This window comes from Oncorhynchus kisutch, linkage group LG2 (genome assembly GCF_002021735.2).
Source record: "Oncorhynchus kisutch isolate 150728-3 linkage group LG2, Okis_V2, whole genome shotgun sequence".
NCBI classification, from domain to species: domain Eukaryota; kingdom Metazoa; phylum Chordata; class Actinopteri; order Salmoniformes; family Salmonidae; genus Oncorhynchus; species Oncorhynchus kisutch.
The window spans coordinates 42,045,788-42,062,402 of record NC_034175.2 but is presented as its reverse complement, the minus strand read 5'-3'; the positions used below and the strand labels follow the sequence as shown (position 1 = coordinate 42,062,402).

Here is a 16,615-nt window from a genome sequence, read left to right as displayed (position 1 = left end):
CAAAGTATTGAGATAAACTTTTGTTATTGACCAAATACTTATTTTTCACCATAATTTGCAAATAAATTCATTAAATATCCTACAATGTGATTTTCTGGATTTTTTTTCCCTCATTTTGTCTGTCATAGTTGAAGTGTACCTATGATGAAAATTACAGGCCTCTCTCATCTTTTTAAGTGGGAGAACTTGCACAATTGGTGGCTGACTAAATACTTTTTTGCCCCACTGTATGTATTTGGGGAAACAAAATGGCCACCCACAGGAAATCAGACAACCCCCCCCCCCCCCCATACAAAAGGCTGTGAAGCCAGAGGTTCCCATCAGAAACGCAGGGGAGAGCTGGATGTAATATTGTTGTTTTAGTGGAGACTCTGGCCTCAGGGGATTCCGGCTATTAGAGAGGGGATTATTACAGAGAATAACATAGTAACCAATGGAACCAATTTAATCTATACTACATATAAAGCAAATTGTGCAATGTGTAGCATGGCCAATTCTGTTGATGCATGTAATTCCTTTATTTTCCTAAACTGAGAAATTGTACATTTTGTATTCTAAAATAGAATGATGACATGAGTTTGTGCTAGGAGTAATGTTAAATAATACAACTTTAGACACATGTAAACGTGGCAGTATTCAGCCAATATATGATGATGTTTTCAGCACGTACCATGTCACCAAGATGAGTTCATCATAAGGCGAGGACAACCTGACGGTTGTATGAGACAATCCCTCTGTAGGCTATAACCCCTATGACAACACAGAGCTTTTGTCAACATGGCAGAAAGCCTCAAACTCAACTGGCTCCTGAGACTCAGCACTCATAAAACCAATTAAATCAAATCTGATATTTATTTCAATAATTTGAGAACAATTCCAAAACCAATCTTCACAACAAATATATACTGAACAAAAATATAAACGCAACATGCAACAATTTCAAGGATTTTTCTGAGTTACAACCAATTCCAATAAATTCATTATGCCATAATCTATTGGCGGGAACTGCAACACGATGTCTTACATGTCAATCCAGAGCATCCCAAACATGCTCAATGGGTGACATGTCTGGTTAGTATGCAGGCCGTGGAAGAACTGGGACAATTCCAACTTCCAGGAATTGTGTATAGATCCTTGCGACATTGGGGCTGTGCATTATAATGCTGAAACATGAGATGATGGCAGAAGATGAATGGCACGACAATAGGCCTCAGGATCTCATCACGGTATCTCTGTGCATTCAAATTGCCATCGATAAAATGCAATTGTGTTCGTTGTCTGTAGCTTATGTTTGCCCATAACATAACTCCACCGCTACAATGGGGTACTCTGTTCCCAATTTTGACATCAGCAAACCGCTCGCCCACACAACGCCATACACGTGGTCTGCGGATGGGAGGCTGCCTGGACATACTGCAAAATTCTCTAAAACAACGTTGGAGGCGGCTTATGGTATTGAATTGAAAGTTAAATTCTCTGCCAAAGGTTCTGGTGGACATTCCTGCATTCAGCATGCAGTTGCACTCTCCCTCATAACTGGAGACATCTGTAGCATTGTGTTGTGTGACAAACCTTCACATTTTAGAGTGGCCTTTTATTGTCCCTAGCACAAAATGCCATTTAATCAGCTTCTTGATATGCCACACTTGTCAGGTGGATGGATTATCTTGGCAAACAAGAGAACATTTCTGGGATCTTAAATTTCAGCTCATGAAACATGGCACCAACACCTTGCATGTTGTGTTTATATTTGTGCTCAGAGTATTATAAAGCGTTTGTACCTTTTAGTCACAATTGTTCGGTTTAAAAACATCCAATTATGAAAAATATTCCCCTTACTCAACTATATTTCTTTGTTGATCCAACCGTAGAGTGATTAAGTCGTTAGTCGGTATCCAGTGTGTGGGAAATAACGCGAGTGGGGTATGGGCTATTTTTGCACCTGTGCACATTTTGCCCCTGGCCTCTATAGTGGACTATTCAGTTTGATAAATGAGCATGTCATCCATATACATCTGAGTAGCAGGACACATAGACAGCAGATAATAAATCGACAATGAGGGGAGCACCGAGACCACCAGTGACACGTAACATACCCCCCCCCCCCCCTTGAGCCTTTAAAACGTAACAGGAACAACCAAGTCCATGGTCATGCCATTAACTATAGCACCCCGGTTAGATGGCAATGGTGAAGGAGAATGAAAATGGATCATTTTGATGTTCAGGAGGACTACTTTGTACTCGACAGAAAAGAGTCATAACCTCTACTACAATATAGTATGTAGTAATACTATGCACTGTAGTAGCAGCCTAAACAGTCACTGTTGCAAACCTGTGGAAGGTTAGTTTGGCTCCATGTGTCTCTAGCTTGCTCTAATTACTGCAGCATCAAAGGATAGAAGAAGCTCTTCATCCTCATTAATCGATTCAAACAACATTTGCAACAGACAGCAATATGACCATCCCCAGACATCTTCACACCATCAGCTGGTGGCCTGCGCTTTAATGAAGATGAACATTACTACTCGAATGCGTTTGGATAGGGGGAGGAATTTCGGGGAGGAATTTCATGAAAAGCTCGAAACAATCAAGAACCAAAAGGTAAGGGCTTCATATTCCCGAGAAGGAAACCGCGTTCATTTTCATATATTATTTCTCTCCCTTTATATGAACTGTTGTATGAACTGTGGGAAAGCAGACGACATATAATGTTGCCTGTAAGTAACCTCTCTGAGCTTCCTTCGTGAAACCGTGGCTTTGTATCCTAAACTCCGCCCTACAAGAACACAACATAGTTCCTCATTCTGTATTCTCATCCACAGTGCTTCTTAGTCGGTTCTACCTGATAAGAAATGTACAGTGTGGCTATGTGTCCTTACTATTCAAATCCCCGAGTTCAAATCCCCGAGCTGACAAGGTACAAATCTGACGTTCTGCCCCTGAACAGGCAGTTAACCCACTGTTCCTAGGCTGTCATTGAGAATAAGAATTGGTTCTTAACTGACTTGCCTAGTTTTAAAAAATTAAATACTCAAGAGACCAGCCTTGGGGCCATATTGGGTCGACCACTACATTTCATGTTGTGACCTTGTGAACACATAAATGAGTTTCACTGACAAATTGTTGATGACAAATGCATGCAATATGATATGCTCCCTTGCAGTTGCCATGAATAATGTGTGAAGATATGATTGTAATTTAAGTCCTTATAAGCTACCCGAGGAGAATCATGGAACTTGTTGACTTGGCACAATTGGTAGATGTTTGTTGGTATGCAACTGTGGTTTAAGTAAATGTGCATAATGTGATCTTGCATTGTGATCATGTCGGGCTTTGTTTTTTGTGTTAAGGAAGTTACATTGCCTTGTCTGGATGCCATGAAAGGTATCCTTATATAATGTACCATCACTCCTTGAACCAATATGAGTGTGTCATTACAGTGAAGCACTTATTGATGTCACATGGCAATGTTTGTATTGCTGGTGCAAAGGTGAGAGTGCCTGTCCAGCATTGGAGACTGATGTCTGGAGAGTAGGCCTATGGACTTTCAGTGCATCAGTGACTAAAACGTCCTTATTGTGTCTTCAAATACAAAATGTATTATCAAAATTAATCAAACTGTTGTCTTGACACTATTCTGAATGAGATTGCATGAATAGCAAACTGGTCAGCATTTGCAGTGACCACTTTGGCTCCAGTCAGAATGTACCCAGAGCAGAGAGAACCCATCACCCGAAGCAAGTCCAACGCCCACGCAGAAACGCAGTTCATTTGCGCAGAGGCTGGTTGATATTCCACTGTTTCGCTGTTTGGTTCCAGGGTGAGGTCTCCCAACAACGAGAGAATTGACTGACAGAAAAACCGAATTGAAGGAAATACTGAAGTAACCTTCAGTTCCGGCGCGACTAGTTCATCTTTCTATATTCATGGGAAAAGTGTGGCAACAACAGATGTACCCCCAGTACTCCTATTACTACCCCCGATACCTGCAAGCGAAGGTACAGTAAAACAGTGCTCTATGTACTTGAAAATGGGCGATTGACTCTACATCGTAAAATGATCAATGCGCGGTTAGATTCGACAGTTGATAAGAACATGTTCTTCATCTGCCTCGGTAGATTATTGTACTCTATTTTGTCTGTCAGATTTCTTGTTCGCTGGGGTTCTGTTTATTAAGTCATTTGAAACGCATAGGCCTATATTTTCAGGAAAAAATTATTTGAGATCACTTTATGACTTAAGCACCCTGGACAGCTGTAGGCAATTTAGTGCATCTCAACACCTGTAAAACTCTTCTGACAGATTTTTCTTTACACTATTGACTTGGATAATTTGGATTTACATTGGAGTGACTGTGGCTCTCCAGGGTTAGATAATAGAAACGATGCACAATTTATAGGATTACTGTTATTCCTAAATCCCTTAAACACTGCCATGTATAATTAAGTGTTAGATCAAGATAGCATCTCCCAACCCAATTTATTTTATTGTGAATTGTTTAGGTCGTTTTTGATATGCTGTTTCGTATTGATGAATGATCATAAGAGCGCAAATCAGGTTTCATCGAATTCTTTACAGCATCATTAATGAATTATGTGTTGAAAATCAGAGGGCATATGGGGGTCAAATTACAGTCCTCAATTGACCTACAGACATCACCACTGAACATCAAGAGGCTCCTACAGAATACTTTGCCTCACTTAAGCTCCATACATGTTTAATCAGCTTGGCTGCCTATTAAATGACAAGGTCCCAGAGCGGAAGCCCTATAGGCTGCTTAGTATGCAACAGTAAAATGAGGATATGTTTTCAAACAGAGATAGACATCTGAGTGTGTCGATCCAATGAAAAAGACCTTAAACGGGATTTAGGAATTCCATTGTGTTAGCTACACAGCCTATTATAGCTGAGTTATGAATGCATGGGCGATTTATTTTCCATTTTGATATCATTTGAAGAGCTTCCATACAACTAAGTGATACCAGCAAGAGCAGGTTTCTCTTTTATTTGACGATATAATTTGAAGAGAAAGTATTAGCTTATTCGCCAAAGTTACCTGCATTCGTTAGTCATTTAGTCATAAAATGCTGACTTTATAAATGACACGCAACTCCATCTTCCTACTGATGAGCAAAATGCCATGTGTTTTTTTTTCTCCTTCAAATCCCACTATTCCATTGGCTGAAGAGTCATTCTTTGTATTCGATTTAAAAATAGGGTCATTCATGTGATTTCCACATGGAAAGGGATGTGGCCCCTTTCAGTTTGTTTTATGACACACCATATATGTGTGTGGTGGCCTTAGTACAGAAGTGGCTTGTCCACTTCAAACAGGGCCTTGCTCATGGATTTGTGGATAACTGACATGGTGGTTTACATTTCACTGTCCTGCTCTGTCCTGCTGGCCTCTGCTTGGATCCAAATGCAATGACCCTGTTATAATCTTATTGAGGGGGCCTGGCACAGATTTCTCGTCTATTTTGGTGTGTATGTGATGTTGGGAGTCTTTAAAGGTTTAGTGATATTGTAGGTTATTTGTTGTGATATTGATTTTGTATAGAAGAGCTGTATCATGTTCAGTCAGTGGCAAAATATTGCATTATTCATGATATGTGCTTTTGTTGTCGTCCATTTGTTGTTACGTTTTGAGATACTCTCACAGGAATCGCATTGACAAAGCACAGAAATTCATAGTGTGTTTTAGCATGTTTGTCAAGCAACTGGATTTCTGTTTCGGCAGGAGACTAGCTACAGTACTTTGATAGAGTAATTCAAGTGGAGCAGAACATACTGCTTCTAGTTTCAGAACAAAGTGCTTGGTACAAACTGGTGTCGAATATCTATGTGAGCGATCCAGTATTTCAGGGATCCACTAGAATAGGGGTTCACAGATTTACAATAGTTTGAAGAACAGATGGTCCTTACTGGTGAACAAGTGTTTACATTGAAGGAAATAAGCTTTTACAAGCTTAATAATGATTCAAATCCAATTAAATCACTATTTTGTATTCTTGTTTGTTGTCAACACAAGCCTATAATAATCCATTGAAGGTAAGGACATGAACTGCCATCGGACATGACAATGTTAGACTGTGAACAATGGCATTACGCCGAGGCTGAAAAAGCCCTATACAATGTTTACAATAAAGTTTGGAGAGTTGCCTAGCAGCTGAATGTACACAGTTGAACAGCACAATGTTACTGCTCTTTATGTTGGTGCAGGGCTGAAAGAGCAGCCATTGTGCTCCTATGATTCTCATTCTTGGGGACTTTTGACATGAACAAAATGTGGGTTTACACGGTGCACGATAATATACCCACCCTGCTGTTGAGGCTCTCTCTGCCAAAAGGCTCTTTCATAAAAAATAGAGAAAACATTGAAAAGCCTCATCAGAGTTAGAAAGATGTCAATGGTGACACACGGGCCATCAAGGTAATCATTTCTTATTCATTGCTTCTTGCATTCAAACAATTGAAATGAGCATGCAATGAAATAAAGCAACAGGAGCTGTTATATCAGTTGTAATATAGCAGGAATATTTCAATCTATTTATTTATTTATTTTTTCACTTTGCAAAGTCAATTATTATAGAGGCAGAGTATAGTCAGGGTTTTAGAATTTGGGATTTTCACTTCTCATCAAGGCCCTTGTCTTTTTTTCATGAGAACATATCTTATTTATGAGAAAAACATAAACATCTTGTATCAGGCTATTGCATTGATAATCAATTTCCCCTTTCTTGAATTATTTATGAAACACCTCACTGGATCTGAGGCGGGGAATAGGAAAGGTAATTGAAAATGGGTGCATTCATGTCAATCATGTATTTATTTTCAAGCAATATGGATATGAATGATTTTCAAATGAATATTAAAGAATGGATGTGGGTTATTCAATGTTTCCTATTTGCTTTCACAGCAAAACAATAATAATAATAATAATAATAATAATACAAAATCTAATTTGTTGCCATATAGAGTAGTATGGAATGAAAATATTTGTTTCCTACATGGAATACATTGCATGCTCTACATTTAGTCAGTACACAAGATGAAACATTCTTCACATTTTTAGAAGCACTCTTATATGAATGTGGCATTCAGTATGACATAAAAAAAAACGTGAAAAGTTCATTTGCAATGTTCTATTACAACCCCTCTCAACTTACCAACAATAAAGCCAAAGCTCTCTCATTGAGCAATGTGCTCTTGACAGCAAAACATCAGTTTTTGATATTCTATCCCTCAGCGCTGGTGCCGTAAGTCAAACTTAGATCACCTGCCACATGATCCCATCCCTGGTGCTGACATCACATGACCAGTGAGTGCTTCAGACAGATGGGCAGTACAGCATGTTTACCCTGTACTTTACTGTCCTGTCCAAGCTACTCTCCGTTTATCATTGCAAAACTGTCTGCTGACTTCTGTCAAAACTAAGGTTGACACACATTTTCAGGATCAGGCATTTGGGAAGTTTTGTTTGTCTAAAGCAAAAGTTTGTAAGACTGTCATTGTCACGAGTGTAGCATCCACTCTACAAGCTTTTCTTGAATTGCCTGTGCAATTTGACACTCCTAATACCTTGCAGAGTCTCCTTTATAACTAATCTAATGTAATACTTTGACAATGTTTTGTGTGAGATTTTCCTAACTGACTTTTCATCATATTATTTTAATTTGAGACTGGTTGAGCTGTTCTTACCCCACCACCATGCCACACACACACACACACACACACACACACACACACACACACACACACACACACACACACACACACACACACACACACACACACACACACACACACACACACACACACACACACACACACACACACACACACACACACACACACACACACACACACACACACACACACACACGCCTGTCTTTGTGTCTTACTCGCTTCCACCCTAACGTGCTGGGTGTCGTCGAAAATGATTCTGTTGCTGCCTCAGAGGGGCTTTGTCCCCTGAACTCACCCCTTCCATCCAGGCAGGAAGGTAAATATACAGAGCTGTTTGTAAAGCCTTCCTGGTACTGGTGGGACTCTCTTTCCTCCACTTGAATTGCAGGGTGCTGTGGTATTGCTGGATCTCACTCTGAGCGAGCTAACGGAGAGGAAGGAAATGGATGGGAGATGTCAGCGTTTCAAAGAGGACAAACTGTTGTGTTAAACCGTATAGCTGCTGTTAGTTTCCAGACAAACTGATTATTATAATTATTATGGGCTGTGAGTGCCTGATTCCTTGAATGATGAAGTCTTAAACCTACTGTTCTCATAAAGGGCTAAAATTGGCATGATAGTGGCATGGTGTGTATAGTCGTCATATATTAGGCAAGCTGCTAGATTCTTTGTAAGAGCCCTGATGTCTGTAGGGTTTGGTCTGACATAGAGCCAGAATTAAATTGATAATTTGTTAGCTCTGCCGATTCAGCAGAGACTGTATCATGTCAAAACAGCCTGCTTAGGAACTGATTTGTGGCCGTGGGAAATTGGATATCACTGCAGGCCTTTCCGTGACTGTAGGTTCAGACATAGGTGAGACATTTGTCATACGTCATGTATAACAGCAATTCTCAAGCACCAGAAGTGTTGCTTTAAGTCTGTAGAGGACCACATCTTTAGTTTTATTTCACATACACTACCGTTCAAAAGTTTGGGGTCACTTAGAAATATTCTTGTTTTTGAAAGAAAAGCACATTTTTGGTCCATTAAAATAACATCAAATTGATCAGAAATACAGTGTAGACATTGTTAATGTTGTAAATGACTATTGTAGCTGGAAACGGCTGATATTTAATGGAATATCTACATAGGCGTACAGAGGCCCATTATCAGCAACCATCACTCCTGTGTTCCAATGGCACGTTGTGTTAGCTAATCCAAGTTGATCGTTGTAAGGCAGAGTTGCAAAGAAAAATCCATATCTCAGACTGGCCAACAAAAAAATAACAGATTAAGATCGGCAAAAGACCACAGACACTGGACAGAGGAACTCTGCCTACAGGGCCAGCATCCCGGAGTCGCCTCTTCACTGTTGACGTTGAGACTGGTGTTTTGTGGGTACTATTGAATGAAGCTGAGGACTTGTGAGGCGTCTGTTTCTCAAACTAGACAATCCAATGTACTTGTCCGCTTGCTCAGTTGTGCACCGGGGCCTTCCACTCCTCTTTCTATTCTGGTTAAAGCCAGTTTGCTCTGTTCTGTGAAGGGAGTAGTACACAGCGTTGTACCAGATCTTCAGTTTATTGGACATTTCTTGCATGGAATAGCCTTAATTTCTCAGAACAAGAATAGACTGACGAGTTTCAGAAGAAAGCTCTTTGTTTCTGGCCATTTTGAGCCTGTAATCGAACCCAGAAATGCTGATGCTCCAGATACTCAACTAGTCTAAAGAAGGCCAGTTTTATTGCTTCTTTAATCAGGACAACAGTTTTCAGCTGTGCTAACATAATTGCAAAAGGGTTTTCTAATGATCAGTTAGCCTTTTAAAATGATCAACTTGGATTAGCTAACACAATCTGTCATTGGAACACAGGAGTGATGGTTGCTGATAATGGGTCTCTGAACGCCTATGTCGATATTCCTTTAGAAATCGGCCGTTTCCAGCTACAATAGTCATTTACGACATTAACAATGTCTACACTGTATTTCTGATCAATTTTATGTTATTTTAATAGACAACAAAAATGCTTTTCTTTCAAAAACAAGGACATTTCTAAGTGACCCCAAACCTTTGAACGGTAGTGTACGTAAAATGTATGCACAAATGACTGAATTGTTTTGGATACAAATATCTGCTAAATGAAATATATTATTAGATTACATTATTGCCAGCATCAATTCCTATAGAAAAGAATGAATGAAGCTTCAGGTCAATAAATGCATTCACAAGAAAGAACAATTACAGTTGGCTATGTGTTTTATGTATGAACTTTAAGGCAATAGACATATGTACCTTTGACTCCTATATAAAAGGGATAGTTGCACTGTCTGTCGCTCTCCCCGCCCATGTCCCCATTTCTCAGTGACCTCCATGGAGTGCTTAATCCAGGTCTCTCTTTTTCCTCTAAGGGTGACATATATTGACACCTCATGGTGGCCCAAAGGACCTCCCTACATACTCTATCTCTATGACTCTGCAGTGTCTTTTAGGAAACCGTATGTTAAAACGTCTGTGTGTTTCAAAATGAACACAATGTATCACTTCAACAACCTCCCAAAAAATCTCCAAGGAAAAAAAGAGGAAGGAAAGATTCAAATTGGAGTTTTTGGTAGATCGTGGTTTAAAGTGAGCACCTGCTGAAACCAAAAGGAAACGTTTTATTGTGATTGGGTTTTTGTTTTTTGGGCTGATTTGGTTTTAGACCAATGTTGACATTGCTCTGTTTGCAGTGGTCAAAAGACCAGATGTTGCATAATCTCATTAGCGGTTGGTTCAAAGTCCCTGACACAAAAGGGCGAACAAAACTAATAGACTTAGTAAAAGACAGGAAATGCAGTTGGGGAAAGGATGTAAAGGATGACAACAAGCCAGGTGAAAGAGAGAGAGCCTGGTAGAACAAGAAAGAGGTCAGAAAGATGACCACAAAGGCAACGACCACCTTAAGGTCAGCATGCATTCACATTTGGACGACATCACCACAGTTGGTTTTCCAATCAGAGACTGAGAATGGCAGGTGAATTGGTTTTGATTTATAGCCTAGCGCCTCTAAGTGTATGTTTTGCTATAATAAAAAAGCTGGGTCACCCTATCATTCACAATTGGGATCTCTGCGGGAGAGTGGCTTGAATCCTTACTGTTACATGCAGTGTCTTTTGCACAGTCACTTCTCATCGATAGCGTCCATAGACTTTGTAACTATTACTGGATTAGAACAGTTAGACATTTTAAATTGGTTGTATATCTTTTCAATTACATTTTTCCATGTGTATTTTCATCTCACTGTTTGCTCTTTTTTGTCTGCTTTCATCAGTCTGATTAACGCTTATTTCAACGAGTATCCTATGGCCACAACCCTCAATGTACTTTTTTCTTTCAGTGTTGATTATCTTCATAACAATTCAATCATTTGTGTTTAATGGACTAAGTTGTGGCCTGCGTTCATTCAATTTCTTAAATATTCTTCAAATTGTAATAATTTACGAGTCTTGGATCGATCAAAAATATCGTACTGCTCCTTTAACTATCTGATGGCCGCACTATGGAATGTATGGTATGCATTTCAGACTAGACGAAGTGTAGCAAAACAGGGAAACAATGTTTGTAACAATCTATCGTTTATAGACCTATTATTTTATCATACCAGCTATTAACCAGCATGGCCTCTACATCTTATATAGGATGTTTTGTTGTAGATTATCTCCTTGGAATTTGCAGAAAAAGTTCTTATATAGTGTTGTTTTCATGTTATCCAGGGAAGTCATAATCCCTATACCAGATAGAGTAATGGTTTTTCCCACCGTAGCAGAGTCGGTTCTGCGGAAGATTCAATGCAAATCAATGAACTCAGTCAAAAGATCGGGGTTGGGCAAACGAAGTTCAGACTGATTCGCGGATACATTGCCATCGCTGTATAGTACAGTAGTATATGTCAAATACAGTATACTATTTAGGCCTACAGTAGCCTATAATCTATGCTTTAGTGTAGCAAAGATACGATTTGTTTAAAAAAAACATCTCTGGTTAAATGTACAACTTCTCCTAAACAGCCATTGGATACAAATAGTTTGAAATAAATCTGTTTTGGGATTTTGGAAACCGACGATGATTTTTGCGAATTCTGCGAATCCATTGAGGACTCCGTATCGTAAGCAGGTAAATAGCCTATTTGATTATACAAGAGGTATGCAATAGTAATCCTCCTCACCACCAAGCGGACTTTATCCACATCGCCAAACAGGAATGTTTTGTTGATCAGCCTATGGTGACGAATAGCTTAATCGCAGAGAGAATTTAAGAACAGAAAGTTTCGTTTTCATTTGTTAACAGACTTTTCGCTGGGCATTTAAAAACGTACTTCTACTCATATAGTATTAGTGGGTTACTCTGAAACTCTGCTCTATTCTCGTTGTATTCTTTCAGTAAACTGGTAGGCTATTGCTACTGTAGTTTGTTGGTCCTTATGTCAGTGTATCTAGACCTTTAAAAGTGAATCTAGCCACTCATCAACCTTTTCTGTGACCTGGATTTTAACCAACAATTAATTTCGTTTATGGTTTCTATTATATAGTTTGTTATCAAATGCAATTCATTTGATATGTCGTGGTCGAGAAGTGAAGGCATCCTCAAGAGAGGCTCTCTGAAATTCCACTTTACCTTTAAACTTTGGAGATTCAGGAGCTTGTCCTGGCTACTGTAATGGGAAATTCCATGATAACAGAGTGTTAATGAGACTAAGATTTTATTTTGACATTGTGTGCCAAACAAAAAGTAATGATTGCAAAGTTAAACAAAGCATACACCTCTATTTACAATGACTATTTTTTAACAATTTCCACTGAATATTTTACAAAAACACACAGAATGACGGTTTGTGCTGTTTGTGCCGTCATTCTGTTACCAAACTTTGCATCTGCACTGTTCTTCAACTAAGTATGTTTTTGTAAAATGTTCAAGTGGAAATTGTTAAAAGTAGTCCTTGTAAATAGAGTTATCTGGTTTGTTTAACTTTGCAATCAATGAAAATCGGAGTCTCATCGCCGCTCTGTTACTGTGGAATTGCCCTCGTGTTCCAATGTAGAACTGGTTCCGTAGCAGTGCCTAGACAATGTTGATATTTGACCTATTTATATGACTGGAAGGATTCTATGTAAACCATCATATATCACTTTTTCATATTTTTCAAACCTACAACAATGTAATAGTCCACACAGATAACATTGAGGTCATGAGGAAATGTATTGGAATGACCTTGATATAATTGAATGATAGTTTGATGTGCCTCTGTAGCTTGCTGTTTCGCATGTTAAATGAATGCATAGTGGAATGCAATTCAATCATGCATCTGATTTTCCTAACTTAGAATGGATTAACATTCTTGACATAATGAAACTATTGATGGAGTTGAAGACTTCAGGATTATTCACATTCAGTATAATTCAAGTCTGCTGTCATAACAAGAGGCCAGTTTTAGTTCAGTGCTGGGATAGTGCTGTGAGGGCGCGGTCTGTGTTACTGGAAGCCCAGTGTATTTCCAGCTCGGATATGACGGCTCTGCTGGTCTGGAGCATGCTGATAAGAGGCTGGGTTCTCCCCATCACACTCCCTTAGACTCTGGAGCTCAATAGGCATGCAGATGTATGAAAACAAGCAGGCTTTCAGTCCTGTAGAAAAGGGAGTTTCTATCCTTTAGTATGTGGGTTTAGCCGAGGGAACTGCGGGCATTTTCCTCAAAGATTGTCTTTGTTCATATATATCTTGAGCTGATGGCACACTTCCTAGTTGGGGGCCTGATGATGGGATCAGATGATTATGTCGAGCTATAACATTATCTAAATGTTCTCTTTCTCTTCGCTATTACATGGAGCAGACTGATAGTTATGTTTAGAGAGTTTAAATAAGCAATTTGAAGACATTGGATTGCTGTGAAGGACGACATGATCATGAAGTGCTTGTTGTTCAAATGTTTATAAAGCACAAATACCCAACAACACCGTCTTTAACATTATGAGAACAATCAACATGGCTCTCAACCTATACCCAATGCTTTCTGTACCATGTGCACTTCATACCAGATGCGTCTGTTATGTGTTCAAAAGGTGACTGTGATTGAAGGACCTATACAGTTGACAGAAAACACGTGAAAGAATCGACTGTTTTGTAACGTGACCTATCAGGACGTGACACTCTTTGAGAGACAGCCTGGAGATGACATGTGATCCTTCTTCTTGCATGTTACCTGAATTCATGAAATTTGGGACATGTTTTTAAAAAATCCATGCATTGATTCTCAATCAGGTTCTACTGTCAGTGTCACCTTGGAGGACACATGTCAGCGTTGACCTTTTATCTTATTTTTCTCATGTCTTTTAGGCTAGGGCTATGTATTGAGTTACAAGGCCAACTCAATAGGAGAGTATTCAATGCCACCTTTGGGTCCAGACTTTCAATGTAATCTTTATTTAATGCACTTGCATGGTAACATTGTTGTTAACAGAATGAGACATGATGCTAAATGATGACTCATACAACAGTAAGTGTGGGAATTTGGGATATCTGACCATGGATCATGAAATGGAAAGTGAAATGCTGCGAAAGGTGGTTTAAAATGGAAATTCCTGTTCCCTATAGATCCCACCATGAGATTTATGCCCGAAACAGAAACATCCAGGGAGTGCAAGATAAACATGGTAATAGTGGGGTGTTGGGTTTCTTCAACTGTATTTCATGGAATTGGACTTCTCTGTTCAGAAAGCACAGTGACAAAGACCAGGGTTATTTTTGGCAGCTTGTCATAAGAAAGTTGTATTCATGTCAGTTTATGTCAGTATGTCAGTTCTTTGTCTAGAGGTTAATAATAGCCCGTATGTCAGATATGATGCTTGATAGATAAATTGTATCTTGCCTCGTATCTCAAAACCTCTAGCTGATATGTTACGACCTCAAGCAGGCACGCCATGGTGATTTAATGTCTTAACCTGTCCTCCCACCATATAGAGGGAAAATACATGGGATCCTTCAACCGCCAAGAGTCCCCGTCAGAGTGAATTGAGGACAGCCCTCTGAGATCATTTTAGAGTCAGAGCAGCACTCTTTGTGAAAAGGTAGTCATTTCATTTGAGTAGTTTCACACCATACAAAGAGCAGTTTGTGTCAGAAAGGAAAACAATGAAGGAAATTAAATACTCATCATCGTCGTCTTGAAAACAGGAGGTCAAGGCAGTTTCCGTGGTGAAGGTATGTGAACCGGAAAGGAAGAAGATCTCTTGCTTGGAACCAGTCCATCTTGAGGATTGCGCAATTCTGCCACCACTCCATGCTTGGGATTCCATCAAATTAAATTGTATTTGTCACATGCACCGAGTACAACAGGTGTAGACGTTACAGAGATTTCTTATAAGCGTCCAGGTTAGAGTCCCGTTCCTTGAAAGCGGCAGCTCTACCCTTTACCTCAGTGCGGATGTTGCCTGTAATCCATAGCTTCTGGTTGCAGTATGTACGTACGGTCACTGTGGAGACAACGTCATCAATACGCTTATTCATTAAGCCAGTGACTGATGTGGTGTACTCCTCAATGCCATTGGAAGAATCGCGGAAAACATATTTCAGTCTGTACTAGCAAAACAGTCCTTTAGGTTAGTATCTGCGTCATCTGACTACTTTCGTATTGAGTGAGTCACGGGTACTTCTTGCTTTAGATTTTGCTTGTAAGCAGGAATCAGGAGGATAGAATTATGGTCAGATTTGCCAAATGGAGGGCGAGCTATGTACGGGACCTTATGTGGAGTAAAGGTGGTCTATAGTTGGTCTATAGTTTTTTTCTCTCTGGTTGCACATGTAACATGCTGGTAGAAATGAGGAAAAACGGATTTAAGTTTCCCTGCATTAAGGTCCCCTGCCACTAGGTCCCTACCCACAACTCATTGAGTGCGGTTTTAGAGCCAGCATCAGTTTGTGGTGGTTAATAGAAAGCTATGAAGAATATAGATAAACTCCTTTGGTAAATAGTGGTCTACAGCTTATCATGAGATACTCTACCTCAGGCGAGCAAAACCTCAAGACTTCCTTAATATTAGATTTCGTGCATCAACAAATAGACACAGATCTTGCCGATGCACGGAAAACCCAGCCAGCTGTATGTTATCCATGTTGTCGTTCAGCCACGACTCGGTGAAACATAAGATATCTGTCATTCTGCCCCTGAACAAGGCAGTTAACCCACCGTTCATAGGCCGTCATTGAAAATAAGAATGTGTTCTTATTAACTGACTTGACTAGTTAATTAAAGGTATAAAAATTAAAAATAACCGATTTCCGATTGTTATGAAAACTTGAAATCGGCCCTAATTAATCGGCCATTCCGATTAATCGGTCGACCTCTAGTTCCAATGACTAATTTTGACGCGAGCCACACTTGCCTTGTGTCGTTCTTCAACAAAGACGGCTTACAAAACATTATGGTGGAACCAGATGTAAGTTGTTATAGCGTCATAACGAGTCAAGCAAAAAATGGACAATTGAGAGGAATATCTTGGTTAATGTAGAGACAAATGTTTGTGCATATTTTTTTGTCATAAAGTTAATTTTACTAGCCAATATTAGCCAGCTAGCTAGTGTTAGGAGAATGAATTTGTAATTCGTGTTGTTTAATGTTTTAGGGACTCCTGAGAAATCCAGCAAACCAGGCTGTCGTCTTGTGAAACAGTGGATGTAAAGAATCTAGCTAGCTAAAGCACTTACTGCAAATTGAATGTACAATTGTATAAGCTTGCCTTGCAATGTAGCTGAAGTAACATAGCTAACTAACTATTTACTTGCTTATTGTGTAGTGGAGGATAAAAAATAACTGTATGCCTATGGATGTGTAGCTAGCTACAGTATGTAGCAGATCTGTGTATGGACCCTAAAACGTTAGGTTCTGAACTAATATTCTTTCCAATCTATGAA

The 16,615-nt window shown here is 39.4% G+C and overlaps 1 protein-coding gene across 11 annotated transcripts in view; it reads left to right on the top strand.

Annotated features, from left to right (window-relative positions):
- Positions 1-3,800: 3,800 nt before the first annotated feature.
- Positions 3,801-16,615, top strand: part of LOC109866142 (RNA-binding motif, single-stranded-interacting protein 1) — a 47,244-nt gene continuing 34,429 nt past the window's right edge. For 3 of the 11 annotated variants that reach the window (XM_031794572.1, XM_031794555.1, XM_031794566.1), the window contains exon 1: positions 11,502-11,824. In XM_031794572.1, coding sequence (XP_031650432.1) covers positions 11,774-11,824 — 51 coding nt within the window. In that variant the 5' untranslated portion in view covers positions 11,502-11,773. Of the gene's footprint in view, positions 3,999-10,487; positions 10,617-11,501; positions 11,825-14,299; positions 14,359-16,615 lie in introns of those variants that run through there. The other 8 variants (XM_020454734.2, XM_020454711.2, XM_020454725.2 and 5 more) reach the window with 7 other exon arrangements.